The 16305-nt window shown below is 33.5% G+C and overlaps 2 protein-coding genes across 2 annotated transcripts in view; one reads left to right on the forward strand and one right to left on the reverse strand.

The window, feature by feature from the left end:
• LOC116146842 (cyclase-like protein 2) overlaps positions 1 to 14194 on the forward strand; it is a 32912-nt gene extending 18718 nt beyond the window's left edge. Inside the window, exons 4-7 of the mRNA XM_031432297.1 lie at positions 11460 to 11557; positions 12891 to 12961; positions 13623 to 13761; positions 13972 to 14194. Coding sequence (XP_031288157.1) covers positions 11460 to 11557; positions 12891 to 12961; positions 13623 to 13748 — 295 coding nt within the window. The 3' untranslated portion in view covers positions 13749 to 13761; positions 13972 to 14194. The remainder of the gene's footprint in view (positions 1 to 11459; positions 11558 to 12890; positions 12962 to 13622; positions 13762 to 13971) is intronic.
• Positions 3113 to 4314, reverse strand: LOC116146840 (leucine-rich repeat receptor-like serine/threonine-protein kinase BAM1). Its single transcript, XM_031432295.1, has one exon. The coding sequence runs from the start codon at positions 4302 to 4304 to the stop codon at positions 3150 to 3152; it is 1155 nt and encodes a 384-aa protein (XP_031288155.1). The 5' UTR covers positions 4305 to 4314; the 3' UTR covers positions 3113 to 3149.
• Positions 14195 to 16305: the final 2111 nt, after the last annotated feature.

The raw sequence follows: 16305 nt of genomic DNA on the forward strand, positions 1-16305 counted from the left end.
TGTCTATTTAGATTTGTTAATTTGTGTAGGGCGTATATTAAACTTATTAGAAAATTATCTTTGGGTGACCGAGCGGTTCGATAGAGATTTTTGGATGTATTATTCAAGAGGTCCTGAGTTCGAGTCCCTCCTTGGATGATAATAGGGGTAGTCACTGAAGCTCTTATCCAGTCGATAGTTTCAGGGTCTGAGGGATTATTTGAGGTGCATGTTGGATTGCATTAATTGGATAGTGAACTAGCTAACTTTTTATGCTAATATGAATCGAATAAATTCTTACAGTTCATAATTTAGAATAATATCGACTCCGTTTGTTTTCCTATTCTAAGACTATCTTATTCCACTATCATATCCTAAAAAATGAAAAATGTGTTTGTTTTTATATTCTTTTAAATCCAATCATATTCTATTCAACTTAAAATATTAACAATTACCTTTTTCAATAAAAGTTTTAAAATTATCAAAAACACCCACATCCACCTAAGCCACTATCACCTGCCAGCAGCTATCGTCGTCGTTGTTGCCATCATCGATCCTTGACGTCATAACGACACAAGACGGGCTAGATTTGGCCGGTTGTGTGTCGATAGCCGATCGTATACCATTCTAACGACTTTCGACCATCGTCCAACGATGGTAGCTGGCTGCTAGCAATTATTGGATGGGTGAGGGTATTTTTGTTAATTTTAAAACTTTTATTAGGAAAAATAATTGTTAAATATTTTGAGTTGAATTAAATTTTGAATAATATTAAAATAAACACTTTTATTTTTATTTTTTAAGATATGATAGTGGGATATGATAAGATGAAAATAGTGAAACGAAAGGACCCGACATAATAATTTCACTTTTCGAAAATCTATTGACCAGATCAATTGAATTATATTTTAAAATCCCAATTCGAACTCTTGGAAATGTGCTATCAGAATGGGATTGTTTAAATTGCATCAATCGATTTAAACGAATTAATTGAGACAAGAAACATAGTTGTGAATTCTTACAATCACAGGTATTTTCCTCCTCTTTTTATTTCCTTCTTTAATGGCTTCATTTGGCTTATTATTGGATATTTTTATAATAGTATTTTTAAAAAATATATTTGGATTATTTTTACGAAAAAGATAATTATTAATATTTTATAAGATAAATAAAATATAATAGAATTTTAAAAATATTAAAATAAATATATTTTTTTATTTAACTTGATTAAAAAACCATAATAGTATTTAAAAAAGTGCACTGAACGGAGTACTCGTACGCTATTGTTTAAGGAGTTATAATAGTGAATGACCCAATTTTGTGCCTTGCTTTTTGTTAAGGGCACATGGTTTGGTTGGATTAGGCAAGAACATGTGCACTTGTAGGCGTTCATTTAAAGATTTTATCTTGCTTTTACAGTTGACATTGATCTCTTTGGTTGCTTTGAGATGGGCCACAGTCTCTATTTCCAGTTGCTGACAGCTGATTTACGGAGGACTTGAGTGGGGTATCTAATATTCTCCACTCATTGTGGAATGTGGACGACCTGCATTTATTTATGCTCCTGCTAAAGTAAATTTGCTTTTACCTCTCTCTCTTTTGCTTTCTTGAGCCACCGCCACCGCCACCGCCACCTTCTTTAGCTCCTAAAAGCGTTTTCATTGAGAAAATGCCTAAATCAATGATACAGAGGGTAAAAGAGAAAGCAAAAGTTACTTTCAAAATATATTTTTTTTAGTGCGTTTGATTCTACTACCATCTTGTGATCATGTCTTCTTATTTTAAAATGTTATATACGTGGGGCGTTAATACACGTGTTTAAATTTGATCCTCTATTGTATTATCTAATTAATACTCTAGATTTACTTTTTCCACTGACTAGGATTGGGAATTTATGTGGTATGTACCAGTGTTTTAAAAACCTAGCCTAGCCCAGTCGATTAAACCCAAGATCCAGGGTCGAAGCCTTCATCGGGTCGGGTTACAAGTTTTCTTATTCATTGAAAACCCTAAAAATTAAGATATCAATCCGTGAACAATTGAATGTTGGAATATTAGAGCTTTTGAAAAGGAATGGTTGATGAGTGCAAGGGTGGTGACGACGATGATTTCCGATGAGTGAATTAATCGAAAATTACAAAATTATGTCGTTGGAAAAAGCCCACTGTTGCTGGCGATTGGGGTGGTGAACGAGGGAGGGGTGAAATGAGTTTTAGTTAGGAGACTGAAAAGAGTGTTGTTGTTGCTGCTGGAAACATGCTCTATTTGTCGATGCCGATAATAGTATTTGAGATGTTTTTACAAGATTTTAAACTTATAGACTTATTTAATTTTTAGGAGTATTTTGTTAGATTTCAAACTACTAGATACCGGTTTGATCTAGGACCGACCATTTTATCAGGTTTCACCTCGAGTTGGTTTTAAAACACTGGTATATACTGTTAAAATGGTGAATAATAGGCTTGGAAAGCTCTATAATACAGAGGAAAAGTCATAAATCTGTACCGACTCCTTTGTATTGAGACATTTCAGAGGAAAAGTCATAAATCTGTACCGACTCCTTTGTATTGAGACATTTCACACCACACGATGGCACCTGTTGCAGTCTATTTCTTTAATCTCTGAAATGTGATATCCTCTACATATGTAGCATCATGCTTTCATCATACCCCCATTAAAAAATATTAACAGTTTTCCCTGACGTTGTCAGGATCCAAGGCAAAATATGCATATAAAACGCAAAGAAAACGACACACATTTTACACAAACATTTCAAAGAAACTGTTCACACTCTGCTTAATAATTTATAGACTCCTCATTTTCTTGAGAAATGAGAAGAGTTTGAATACTTTTTTCCATGTGAGCTTCTTTGCTTTCACTCGTCTTGTGATGAATCTGAAAACTGTTTTCCTTTTTTTCAAACTATTATTTAATATCAGAAGTGTTACTGTCAACATCTTCTTTTTATGATCTCCACCTTCACCCAAAATGCGACAAAACTTCCCCTTTAACTTCAAGATGAAGGGATCATATCATCAAACAACTAATCTAATTTAATTGTAATTATACAACTTTCTATATCTCATTTACTTATAATAAATCTTTTCAATACAAATTATTTTTTTCTTTTTCTTAAAACACAAGTCATAGTATTCACTGAGATTCTGACTCTAAGACCTCGGTTTTCCACCATAAGCTTGTTTACAAACAGAGTAAGATTTCTGAGAAGGATTACAGAGCTGAGAAGAACCTGGACATCCATGGAGACAATTATCCCCCAAGCTACCGGAAACCTCCACGTCACCGGAGAAGAACCCCGTTGGTGGTTTTCCGATCAAGAAATTCCCATCCAGGAACAATCTCCTCAACGACTTCTTTTGACTGTATTGCATTGGGATGGTGCCACGTAAGCGGTTGTATCGCATTGTCAGAGACGATAAAAGCGGATAATCAGCCAAATTTTCGGGCAAGTACCCTTCGATTTTGTTGAACCCGAGATCAACTGCCACTAAGTCGCTGCTACCATTCAAAGGCTTCGCGATCTCCACACCTGTCAACTTGTTATTCGCCAAGTTCACCTGTTGAACTGACGGTAGAAGAAAGAACCAAGCTTTAAGTGTCCCGGTGAATGAGTTTTCACTGAGTTCAACTACTTCTAGCTGAGACAAACCGTCAAAGGGTGTTTTTGAGATAACCCCAGATAAAGAATTGTTCTTCAGAGCAAGTTCTAGTAGATTGTAAGGTAGTTTTGGTAATGAACCGGTGAGTTTGTTGTAACTCAGATCAAGTCTTCTCAAACTTGATATTAAATATGAACCTTTAGGGAGATACCCAGATAGAGAATTGTGTGAAACATCTAAAGCGTCAAGCTTTTTGAGCTTGGTTATGGAGTCAGGGACGGAACCGGAGAAGGAGTTGGATCGGAGAGTCAAGGTTTGAAGATTGGAAAGAGAGGAGATTGAAGCTGGAATAGGACCGAAGAAATTGTTATCAGCGAGGTCGAGAATAAGGAGTTGAGTGAGTTGAGAAATGAGAGGGGTGAGTTGGCCGGAGTAGCCGGTGGGATCAAGAGTGAGTTGGGTGACACGAGTGGAGTCGGAAGAGCAGGTAAGGCCGCAAATGAAGTGGGTGCGACGGGGGAGAGCACATGGGTCGGTGGAGAAGTCCCAGGAGGCTAAGCAGGACCACGGCGGTATTGAAGTCGGCTTGATGGCGACCTTGAAAGCTTTGAGAGCTGAGATGTCTTGTGAGGAAGTGATGGCTTGAGATGAAAAGAATTGCAGAAGAAGAAGGGAGAGAGAGATTAAGATGGAAGAAGTTTGCATTTTGATTTGATTTTTTAAAAGTTTTGGTAGGTTTGGAGAGTTTAGTTTGGATTTTAATGGGTTTTTTGTTTTGTGTACTGTAGAGAGAAGGTGTGAAATCAGAAATGGGACTTTGATTTGGGTTTGGGTTTGGGTTTGGGGATTTTATACACTTATTTAAGGTCGGACAGTCGAAATGATAAGTTGATATCCAAAAGTTTTGAAATAATAAATAGATACCTTCTATCATATTCTATTAGTGATTTTCGTTTGATAATAGTGAAAAGACTAAAATGCCCTTGAAAGTTTAATATTTTAGTTTTTTATAAATTTAAAAATTTCTAAAAAACTCTCTAAGTTTGCTAATTTGACTAAATACCCTAATATATAAAAATTTTATAAAATAACAAAAATACCTCCGCCACCTACAGTGCTAAATCCTAGCAACCACCGTCGGAATCTAGCCGAAAAATTGGGTTACGACACAGACCCGTCGTATCTGTGTTGTAACGCGTAGATCTGACATTTTTCGTCAAGATCTGTGGCTGATCTGGCCGGAAAAAGCCAGATCTACGGCTAGATCTGGCCGAAAAATTGTGTTACAACACAGACCCGTCGGATCTGTGTCGTAACACGTCGATCTAGCATTTTCCGGCCAGATCTACGGCCAGATCTGACCGTCAAGGCAGAAAAAGGCCAAATCGACGCGTTATGACACAGATCCGACGGGTCTGTGTCGTAACACAATTTTTCGGCCAGATTCCGGTGGTGGTAGCCGAAATCTGGCACTGCGGGTGGCGGGGGTGTTTTTGTTATTGTATAAAATTTTTATATATTGAGGTATTTAGTCAAATTAGCAAACCTAGGCGGTTTTTTAGAAATTTTTAAAATTATAAAAAGCTAAAATACTAAACTTTCAAGGGCATTTTAGTCTTTTCACTATTATCAAACGAAAATCACTAACAGAACATGACAGAAGGTACCTATTTATCGTTTCAAAACCTTTTGAGTACCAACTTGTTATTTCGACAAACCTTGGGTATGTGTAAGTCGTTCTGGCTTTATTTAATAATGTTTTTGGGTATTTAAAAAGTTAGGGTTTGGTTGATCTATTCGTCTATGTACATTATATATAAATAAGATATTTATTTAAGGGATGTCCTAATGCATGTCTCTTCATTTTGGTTGATTGAATTAATGTCACCATATAAGTTTAGCCTAATGCATTGTTTTGGTCACGGATCTTTTATAGTTTTATTTTTCTTACTATTATTTTTTATTCAACATAATTAATCAAGTATTTTCTAAATATTAGAAAACATATTATAGATATTAAAGGATATCAAATACAATACTAGGGAAGCTATAAATTATTTAATTAAGAGTATTGGAGTTTATGTATTGATGGATTTGGTATAACAAGAGCATAACATAAACATAAACAACGCTCAAAATCATTCAATTTGTTTAAGTTGATTAATCTAATCTAAATACAATAATTTTGATGAATTTATTGTATTTATATGTTGAAAGGAATCTATTTGGTTTGATTGATAGGTTATGTTATTATTATAATTGTATAGCTAAATAAATTATCTAATTTAAAGCAATCTTAGTAAGATAATTGATATAATTATACCAACAGGCTATATATATATACATGGAATAATTCTATAAATAAGATAATGAAATATAAACTTAGTATCTCAAGGAGTTGGTCTAGCTGTTAAAGAGATTTGTTTTGTTTATTGAGTTTTGGGTGTCATTTATCACATTGTGACTTATCTGGTCTTCTGGGTTTGTAGAATATTTTATGGACCACGAAAATTAATTGAGATACACGCAAGTTAGTCCGAATATCTCGATTACCAAAAAGGTGAGCACAAGTTGTTTCGAACACTCCGATTATCAAAAATGTGTATTCCGAACATTTCGGTTACCAAAAATATGCATAGAAGTTGATTCAAACATCCTATTAGCAATATATATATGAAAAATACTACACATACATCATTCCCATACAACATTTCTCATACAACATTATGTGGTAAGATATGATTGGATGAAAGTTTAATTTTAACTTTAAATTAACCAATCATATCTTGTCATATAATATTGTATAAGAAATATTGTATGAAAATGATGTATGAGTAATGTTATATATATATATATATATATATAGACTTAAGTATAATATTCATATTATAACAGGCGAATTAAATTAAAAAAATAAACTGTATTCAAAATCATGGTGATGCGTGAGTTGCAGAGTATTTGTTTATTTATATATGGGACATTAATTGAGGCATGAGTGACTCAGTTTTTTAAGAATGATTGGCAGATTGAAGATCATTGTTTGCAGGATACATATATATAACGTATTTGAAATATTACCTAAACATATGATTAGTATATCATATTAATTACTGCAAATTAACAACTGTCGCAATTAGCAAATACAACCGGGAAGCTAGCTGTCTTTTTCTAATCCTCTTTGTATTTAATTTCCTATTCATACTCTTTTCAATATAAAATTAGAACTTTATCATTAAAAATGTTCTTTAAAAAGCCTTACACACATTTTTCGGAATATTAAAATCAATTTTTGTTTAAATAACGTTTTGTGATGTTCCAAAATGGGGTCACCCAATATAGTGTTTTATTCCTTTTTTTTTTTTTTTTTTTAATAATCAGAGGTGTCTAGATCAGTTTACGCGTGTTTCAACTGATCTGTCGAGACCCTAGAACTACTGATCGGGTAAAAGTTTCGATGGCTACCCCTAATAACAACAAAGAAAGAACTTAAATTTATGACCTCATGAATAATACATCTAAGAATCTCTATTGAATCATTTATAGGTAGTTTTTCTTTGTTTTTATTGCATAATTTTTCTTACTTTTGTTTTTAAATTTTTGTGCAATAAAATGAAAACAATAGGCAATAATTTAACAACAGAGTGGTGCTACGCCACATCCTTCTGTTTGGAAATCAACCATAAACAAACTTTTTCATAAAAGTGTAAGATGTAAAGTGGAGAAGATAAAGAGTTGATAATTTTTCACAACTTCATGCCCCACTACTACTGTCTCCACTACTTGATACTTTAGCTTCAACCACAAGGTTTGAATTTGAGGTTCTCTTTTTCTTTAATCTCATTATCACGGCTTGTTATACACACACAAAACTACAACCACCTCCACATTCATTCATTAATCATTATTCTTTTTCCATACACCATAATAACTATATATTTGTACAATTTTCATCTATCGTTTTCTTAATTTCGACATATTATTGTTTTTGTATGCATGTGTTTGTTCTATGATTAATTACATTATTAATGTATAAATAAACCAAGATTTTAAAACTTGGCCCGGGGTAAAACTCGGCAAAGTGGTAGAGTCTCAGGTTGAACGGTTTGGTCGGGAAGTCAAACCAGCGTCATTAACATGTCTAAAGGTTTGAATTCAGCAAACACAGCCCTCAAAATTACACATCAATCTATATAGTTTTAAAATCTAACAAACACAGCCCAAATGCAACCACTAGTGTTGACAACCCTGGCCAAATAGGGTTTGTTTTTGGCATAAAAAACACTCCCCATCACCACAAAAACACTCTCCTTAGCCTTTTGACCAAAACCCATCTCACCCCACCCACGTTTGCCTCGTCAATCATTGACAACAACCCGTTGTTACTGCCACGCGATTTTTACGATTTCCAGTCGTTTCACTCATTGGAAATCACCTTTATCGCCAATTTTCGACTAAGTGGCCCTTCTTCTTCAAAAGCTCCAACATCCCAACCACCAATTACTCGCCAATTGCCGTCTATAAATCTAGAGTTTGCTTTAATAAGTTGTGAACAGTTGACATTGTGAACCCGGGGTCCTTGTTAGACCGATCGAGTCGGTTTTTAAAACCTTGAATAAACTTTTTTTTACGCCTTCAAATATTTTTATTTTCTCAAAACAAATAACTTAATAATAAGATAATGATTACGCGTGTGCTAATCAACATAAATATTCGGCTTAAATGTTGATATGCAATTACAATTTTAGCCCATGACACGTTTAACTTGAAGAATGAATGGACAACACAAAACCCAAACTTTATACAACAACTAGGGTTTGAATTTATGAAAACTTATGATTCTTTTTCTGTCAAAAATGAAAAAAAAAAAAAAAAAAAAAAAAGATCAACTTTAAGGTTTAAATATTATCTGGATTTTTCTAAGAATTTACAAAAGTTTGAGCGATAATCTAAAGGAAATGTATTAAAAAAAAAAAAAAGGACCTTTTAAGTTTTAAAAGATATTTAACATTAAGTGGGGTTTTTAAAAAAAAAAAAAAAACTGGAAATTGGTATCTCATAAGGGGAGTTCTAATAAACTGAAGGGGCTAAAATCCATAAGTTCTTGAAGTTTTAAAATCATATTGACCAACAGGGTTTTGTACTTAGAATGAGATTATCTCTGTTAGTAAGCCATGTTACGTTTTTGCATATTGGGCTATAGAACTGACCCAAACTCACCCATCCCGCCATAATATATTCACATTCCTCTGCAACTCACTTGGACCACCAAATGGTGCTACCGGTCCGTCTAATAACATTTTCGGAGCAGCCCAAAGCTTCGACTAAAAGTACAAGAGCTAAATTATTTATTATTTATTTTATGGCACAAATACATATTTACAAAACAATTCTAATTCCATATTAAAAACATTTGTTATGGTACAAATACTGAATGGAGTCACGGCGGTCTCGGAGAGAGTTAGAGATTAGTGGTTGAGAAAATTAGGAAATTGGGATTTAGGGTTTCTCGAATTGAAATTCGATTTATTTACATTTTGATATGATTTAGAAGGAAGAACAGTAAATTTCATATGCTCTTAATAATTTCAAAATTTGCCATATCTGTGTCAAGTTCGGGTAAGCTTGTGAGTCTAAGTATTGGAAAGCTCAAACTCAAATTGATTCAGCATTTTGTGAGCAATATGTGAATTTTATGAATATTATAAAGTATGTTAGCCTTATTTACTTTTGTTGGACACAATGGAAAAATGAATAAAATGAATATTTTAAAGTAAGAGAAGTGAATAAGAAGAGTGAGTAAGATTATATATATATCTTAGCATAAAATAATAATTATATTGGAAAACAAATTTAAGAATGATAAGTCCTAGAAGAAAACAAACTTATCCTCTTAATCAAATGTTAATAACATAATTATAATCTAATCACAGCAAGAATAATTTTTGTTATATCCTTTCGCTCTCTCCGTTCTTTCAACGCTTGAACAACAGTAAACTCCGAATCATGGCCCAAACGACTTCGTTTCTGCTACTCTCCTCACTTCACTCACACTCACCGTGCAGCAAACACCGCCTATCCGACAATCCCGGCGCTGACAACAGTGATTGCGCTGTATCCGGGGAACTAAAGCCGGTCCGAAGAGAGATTTACGGTGAAGGCCAAATCTATGACATCAGCCACCGTTATACGGAGGACATGCCATCCTGGGACAAGACGGAGGGGCTGGGCAGTTCTTATGGCTGCTGCTGCATTAAGAACGGCTCTCTCGCTAACAACTCGGAGATGAAGCTTCCGACGCACACTGGAACTCACGTGGATGCGCCTGGTCACGTGTTCGATCATTATTTTGATGCCGGCTTCGACGTTGATACTCTTGATTTGCACGTGTTAAACGGTGATTAATTAGTTGTTGGTTGAACACTGTGTTTTGTGATTTTGTTTTTGATTACTATGCGTTTGATAAGAGTACTATGTGCAGGCCTGCGCTCTTAGTTGACGTGCCAAGAGATAAGAAACATAACGGGTAGGTAGATTTTTTGCTTCTTTCTGCATTTTAAAAAAAAGTTTGGTTTGCTTCTCGTGTTGAAGGCTTTTTTTGAGCTATTGAAATGATGCTTGGTTAGTTTCAGTGACAAAGTTCAAATAAGTTTCCTTTTAATACGACAATAATTTGTGTGCTTATGTGCCTAAATTATGCATATTCACCCTGTTGCAGAACATATTTTTAAGCTGTTTAAAAATCACACAAACCCTCTGTCCAAACTAACTTATGCAACCAATGTGACATGGTGTGATTAGAGCAGTATAATTTGAAAATAAATGAATTAAATTAAGTAGATGATCTGGTAACAATGCATTAGTGCTCTATGAGTTTGCGTAGACACTTTGTATGTGTAACAGTACTCTTTGATAAATGATAAGAGTATTTCGTGTTCTATTCTTCTTTGATTCTTGCTAGTCTGTTATGAACAAATCCATTTTTGACAGCTGTAGTAATGGAGTCTTTACATATTCCGAGGGGAGTACGCCGTGTGCTTTTTAGAACGTTAAATACAGACAGGTAAATTTTTTATCAATTATATTTCCATTTATTTTGGACCATGTTAATTTTTAGTTATTGAGTATCTCCAAATGACTCTTTATATGACTCAAACTCTTTATTATAAAGAGTTTATCCATAAAAATAAGACTTCAATAGACTCTTTATTCTTTAAATATAAATTAAAGAGTGAGTTTGACTCTCCACATCTAGAGAGTCAAATTTCACTCTCTATCCTAATTTTAAACAATAAATTACAAGTTTTTATGTATTTTATTTATTATTTATCTCTCCTATTAAGTTTTTTTATTGAAAAAACATATTCTCTTTTCTAAAATTTAAAGAGTCCATTGGATTTGAATAAAAATTTTGTTCTTTATATTTAAAAATTAATGAAGATGCCCTTTATTTATATGAAAGATGCTCTTTATTTTAAAAAGCACCATTGGAAATGCAGTAAGAAATGGTTTTTGTGGTATTTTTACATGCATATGCTAATTAGGTACCTAAAACTTGCTTTTTACTGCTGCTTATAAAAAAACTTGCTTGACTCTGCTTTTTTTATTAATTTTTTAATTTTTTTTTTAAAAATGTTTTCTTTATTCTCTCTATCAACTATGTTGTCATGAAATGATTACAATTCCTTTGTTAACCAATAAGAGGTCTGCCAACATTATATGACCTTAAAAAGGTTTTGCCTAAACCTTATACTATTCATTTAAATTGTTACAAGGAGTGTGAAATATTGGTGAATCAGAACAATGTTTCTAATGCTAAGAAATTATATGTGAATTGCGAAGTAATGTTTAGTTCAATCTCAGGAAGCTAATGTTTAAAAAGGAGTTTGACACAAGCTATGTTGGATTTATGAAGGATGGAGCAAAATGGTTGGTGGAAAACACTGACATCAAGCTTGTTGGTGAGATATAGATTTTCTTCAATAGTTTGCAACTATATATCTAGGGAATACCTTCATATGCATTTCAATGCTGTTTCAGTGAATTGGAAACTGTTTTAAAAACCACTCTCGTATTTATATATGATTATGTATTATGAGTGTGTATTATCTGTTACTTGGTTTCTTACCAAAAGTTATTTGCAACTGAATTCTTGCATACATGCGCTCATTTTCTTGCATAAAAAGATACGTGAAACTGTTGTAGGATCTTTGCTCTGACAGCTTTAGCTCATGATTGGTAAATCTCTTTTTCTCTTCTTTTCTTTGGGGTAACATCCAATGGGTGTGTAGAAAAAAGAGTTAGGAAAAACTTTTATACTCAACCTTGGGCAGCACTATCCATTAGGAGCTATTACGGCAATTCTTTCATATGCTGATGGTCTGTCTCAATCATACCTTGATTCTATTACATTCAGATGTAACTTGTAAGTCAGGTGATCAGCTCCATTTGGTCCTAATTGTATGGAGTTGGTTTCACTCACCATGCATTGCCAAATTACTCTTTAACATCCTAATTCCTTTTAATTAATGACCATCACATTATTTGCTTTACTGACACCCGTATTCTCTTTAATATTGAGATGTCATTTGTATCACAGTCCAATCTTGTTTGGCATGACCCCAGTCCTTTTCGTACCATCTGTTCGTACCATTATGTTAGAATTAGCATAACCAATGGTGTTTGTTGTAAGTCAACTGACAATCTCAAGATTCTCAAGATGTTCTATTTTGATTCTTATATATCCTCATTGTTTGTGTGTATAACAAGTAGCTGCTGGGCATGATGCTTTGACTTGTTTCTACTAGGAAGGCATGTGAGTGAGTGGTTTATTTTGTTATTAAATTTCTACTGGAAAAGGTTTATAATTTTGCAAAATCATGGCCATGGCTGCTATCTTATTTTTCCTTCTGCTCATGAACCTCTTCATCTTCCAGAAATGTGAAGTTGAACCCTTGACTTCTTCTCAGTTGTGACTTGTGATGCATATGCAATTTTGTTACTTCTCATGTTTAAGCACTTTCGGCTTCTACTTTTCAGTTTATTACTACTTCAGATTACATATTACATTAATGGAATCTTGATAAATAATACATAACCTAGATGTGCTTTATGCTGATTTTCCTTTATGATTTTATGCTAACCCTTTAAATTTATTCTAAAGTGCAACCATTTCAGTCTATAGCATGTATTGTTGGAATTGGTGTGAGGAAAAACCCTGGAACCTCCCCTGTTTGTGTTATCTACATTTCAGTGATGTGCAAGGCTCAGAAACTTGTCTATTGTGAATTGTAGGAATTGATTACTTGTCTGTTGCTGCCTATGATGATCTACTTCCATCTCATTATGTCTTCCTGGAGGGCAGGGTAAGACATTCACTTTTGATGCTATAGACTTCTTTCTTTTACTTTTTTGAGACCATTTTGCTGTTTATATTTTAAACTATTTCTGTATCACATTCGAATTATTTATAGTTATAACTTATAAGATATAGTATTGGTTATAGCCCTTGAATTTGCTATTGTCTTTGTGCTATCATATAATGTTAATTTTTTTGCACCAAACTCCAACATGATGTAACTTGTGGTGTTCAATAGTTGGATTTATTTAGCCATGAATTACATATGTTGCTTTCATTTTGGTTAATTTGACCAATTTCATGCTGAGAATCTTGGATTAACTTTGTTCTGGTTACTGATGAAGACAATTGAACCCTAAAACTTGGTAAGAATGCATCTTTGGTAGGAAAACTTTCAACTTTGATTCCTAAAGACCTTAGAAACATTTTTTAAATATATGATTGAAAGATGAATTAGTGCCATCACAGACGTGGGCTACCGAACATTCTACAATTGTGAAAGAACACTGTTACTGACAAAACTTTCGATATATGATTTCCATTTTCCACTATTTCCATATTATATTATTCTATGATTTGAAGTTAATGTTTTAGAGCCACTTTCCGGATTCAAGGGGAAAAACTAGCATTAATGTTCATCAATCAACAATAATGCAAGTCTTCTTCAGGAAATCATTCTCGTGGAAGGCCTTAAACTTGATGGTGTGCCGGCAGGAATTTATTCTGTCCATTGCTTACATCTAAGGTTGCTTGGTGCAGAGGGATCACCAATCAGATGCATCCTCATTAAATGATAATCTTTTCCAGGTGAGTTTTCAAGCATTGTGATTCGTCTTAAATGCTTGATAGCCACGTTATCTGAAATTACTTTTACTATTCAACACAAACCCAGTGTTTCCTACCATTAACAGTCTTGTTTCTTTCTGCTTTGCTTGACCTCTCTATCTGCATGTAATGTGATGTGTATTGTGTTTGGAATGGAATAACTAAAATGACATTTTAATTAAATTGTGGCAGGAAGAATGACAGGATGAGGAGGCGTTGGATGGAATAAGTGGGTGTGAAAAATGGTTGTGTAATTGAGTGTAGATCATCTTTTTAAATGGGGAAGTAGAGTTTCGAATATAAATATATGTAGATAGGTTTATTATAATTAACTTACTAAACTTATTTGACATGCTCGTAGATTGTTGTAGGTGGCTTTAATTTGGTCACTAGTACATTAACTATTTATTGGCCATTTTACCATTATCTTCATATCAATGTTTGGCCAACTTCTAATTGCCTCTGGATTTTTATTTTTATTTTTCGTGAAACAAGGGGCATAAGCCCAACATAAAACAAGAGCCTAAGAATATGAAGAGTGAAGGCAGTGCAGAAGAAGTTTATTAGAGCCATTTCAATATTTTATTTTGGTGGGTTTGTCAATTCTCAGTAGCAAGAAGAAATAAGACAAGGGGTGTTGGGAAGAGAGAAGTTTCTAATTTGAGATCTTTTAAGAGAGGAGTTCTTACCTGATTATAGAAGAATATTTCTTTGGATGAGGAGATATTTTTAAGATTGATCTTTATTTAAATAGAACGTAAGATTGAAATTAATTGTGAAGTGGGTGTAAACAAGCCGACTCGAGCTAAGCTTTGGGCTAATCGAACTCGACTCGTTTGCTACAGTGTCGAGCTCGAGTTCGACATTGTAAATTCGAGTTCGAGCTTACCAAAAGACTCTTTACTTTTCCACATTTTCAATGAGCTTGAGCTCTTTGAGCCAAGTTTTGGCGAGCTTGAATTTGGATTGACACTATAGCTGAGCCAAGCTGAGCTTGAACTTTCATCGAGCCGATAGTGGCTCGGCTCGGCTCGGCTAACCCCACTAATTGTGATTAGTGGGTCATAACGTTGAAGACTAGTGATGGTTATTACATTATCTTCAATAGGGAAGATTAAAAGAAAAAAAAAATAAAAAAAAAATTAACAATTAGTTATGTATAGACAAGGAGGGTGAAAAGTATATTAAGATAAACATGTTAGAATGGCTATGTTATTATTCTGTTATGTAAGGCGCCTTCAATGATTCTAAGAAGAAATCTACATTATACACTGCAATGATAAGGGAAAAATCTTATCATAAAAATAAAAAAAGTCACAATTATGGAACCTTCGACTATATTTATCAATTTCTCACTCACTCTTAGATTAGGGATTCACTATATACACTCGTACAAGGTTGAAGTATAATCGTAAGATTTTTGAAAAGTATTATATAAGGTTTTTGAAGCTTTTCTTGGAGTAATTGATAATCTAGTGTAGTTTTAGAGCCTCGAGAGAATAGTTGAAANGGTGAAAAGTATATTAAGATAAACATGTTAGAATGGCTATGTTATTATTCTGTTATGTAAGGCGCCTTCAATGATTCTAAGAAGAAATCTACATTATACACTGCAATGATAAGGGAAAAATCTTATCATAAAAATAAAAAAAGTCACAATTATGGAACCTTCGACTATATTTATCAATTTCTCACTCACTCTTAGATTAGGGATTCACTATATACACTCGTACAAGGTTGAAGTATAATCGTAAGATTTTTGAAAAGTATTATATATGGTTTTTGAAGCTTTTCTTGGAGTAATTGATAATCTAGTGTAGTTTTAGAGCCTCGAGAGAATAGTTGAAACACATGTAAATTGGCTTGGATATCTTAGATCATCCTTAAAAAAAAAAAAAAAAAAAAAAAGGAAGATAATATAGGGTGGTAGAATATTTTAAAAAAATTTTGTGGGTGTCTTTTAGTTCAAACTGTCATAAACGGCCAAGTAGATAAACTGATAAAGTCCAATATAATACAAATGTTACTATCAACAATAAGCCCATTTACATTCAGTGGGTAGAGCGCAAGTTCTTAACCTTGCAGCCGTGGGTTTGACTTTTGAGGCTTTGAGCTACACGGTGAGCGTGAAATCCATTATTTTATGCCTTTTTGGTAGTTCGACTTCGTAAATTTTTTAATTTTTTTACAAATTACCAATTTATCCACTTAAATTATAAATTTTTGAATTTTTTTATTATTGTTGATACAAAAATTTGCACCAACTAGTGAGATCCGATCAACTTTATTGGGATCGGAATTGATGTATGCGTGATTACGAGTAATCAGCGATGGGTGAATGGTAATGCAAGAAAATAAATGACAAAGAGAAAATTTAAAGTGGTTAGGCGAAGTTAACGACTTATGTCCACTGTGTTTTGTTTATATGCTGTGAAAGCTTACAATGTAGTTTTTAATCTAGAATTCGTATCCCCCTCCTCATCGTTTTAGGGGATATATATACAAGATTTATATAAAGAAAAGAGC

Source organism: Pistacia vera, unplaced genomic scaffold, assembly GCF_008641045.1.
Source record: "Pistacia vera cultivar Batoury unplaced genomic scaffold, PisVer_v2 Contig483, whole genome shotgun sequence".
NCBI classification, from domain to species: Eukaryota; Viridiplantae; Streptophyta; class Magnoliopsida; order Sapindales; family Anacardiaceae; genus Pistacia; species Pistacia vera.

Coding starts and splice junctions, on each gene's coding strand:
- LOC116146840 (XM_031432295.1), bottom strand. CDS start 4,304: ATGCAAACTTCTTCCATCTTAATCTCTCTCTCCCTTCTTCTTCTGCAA.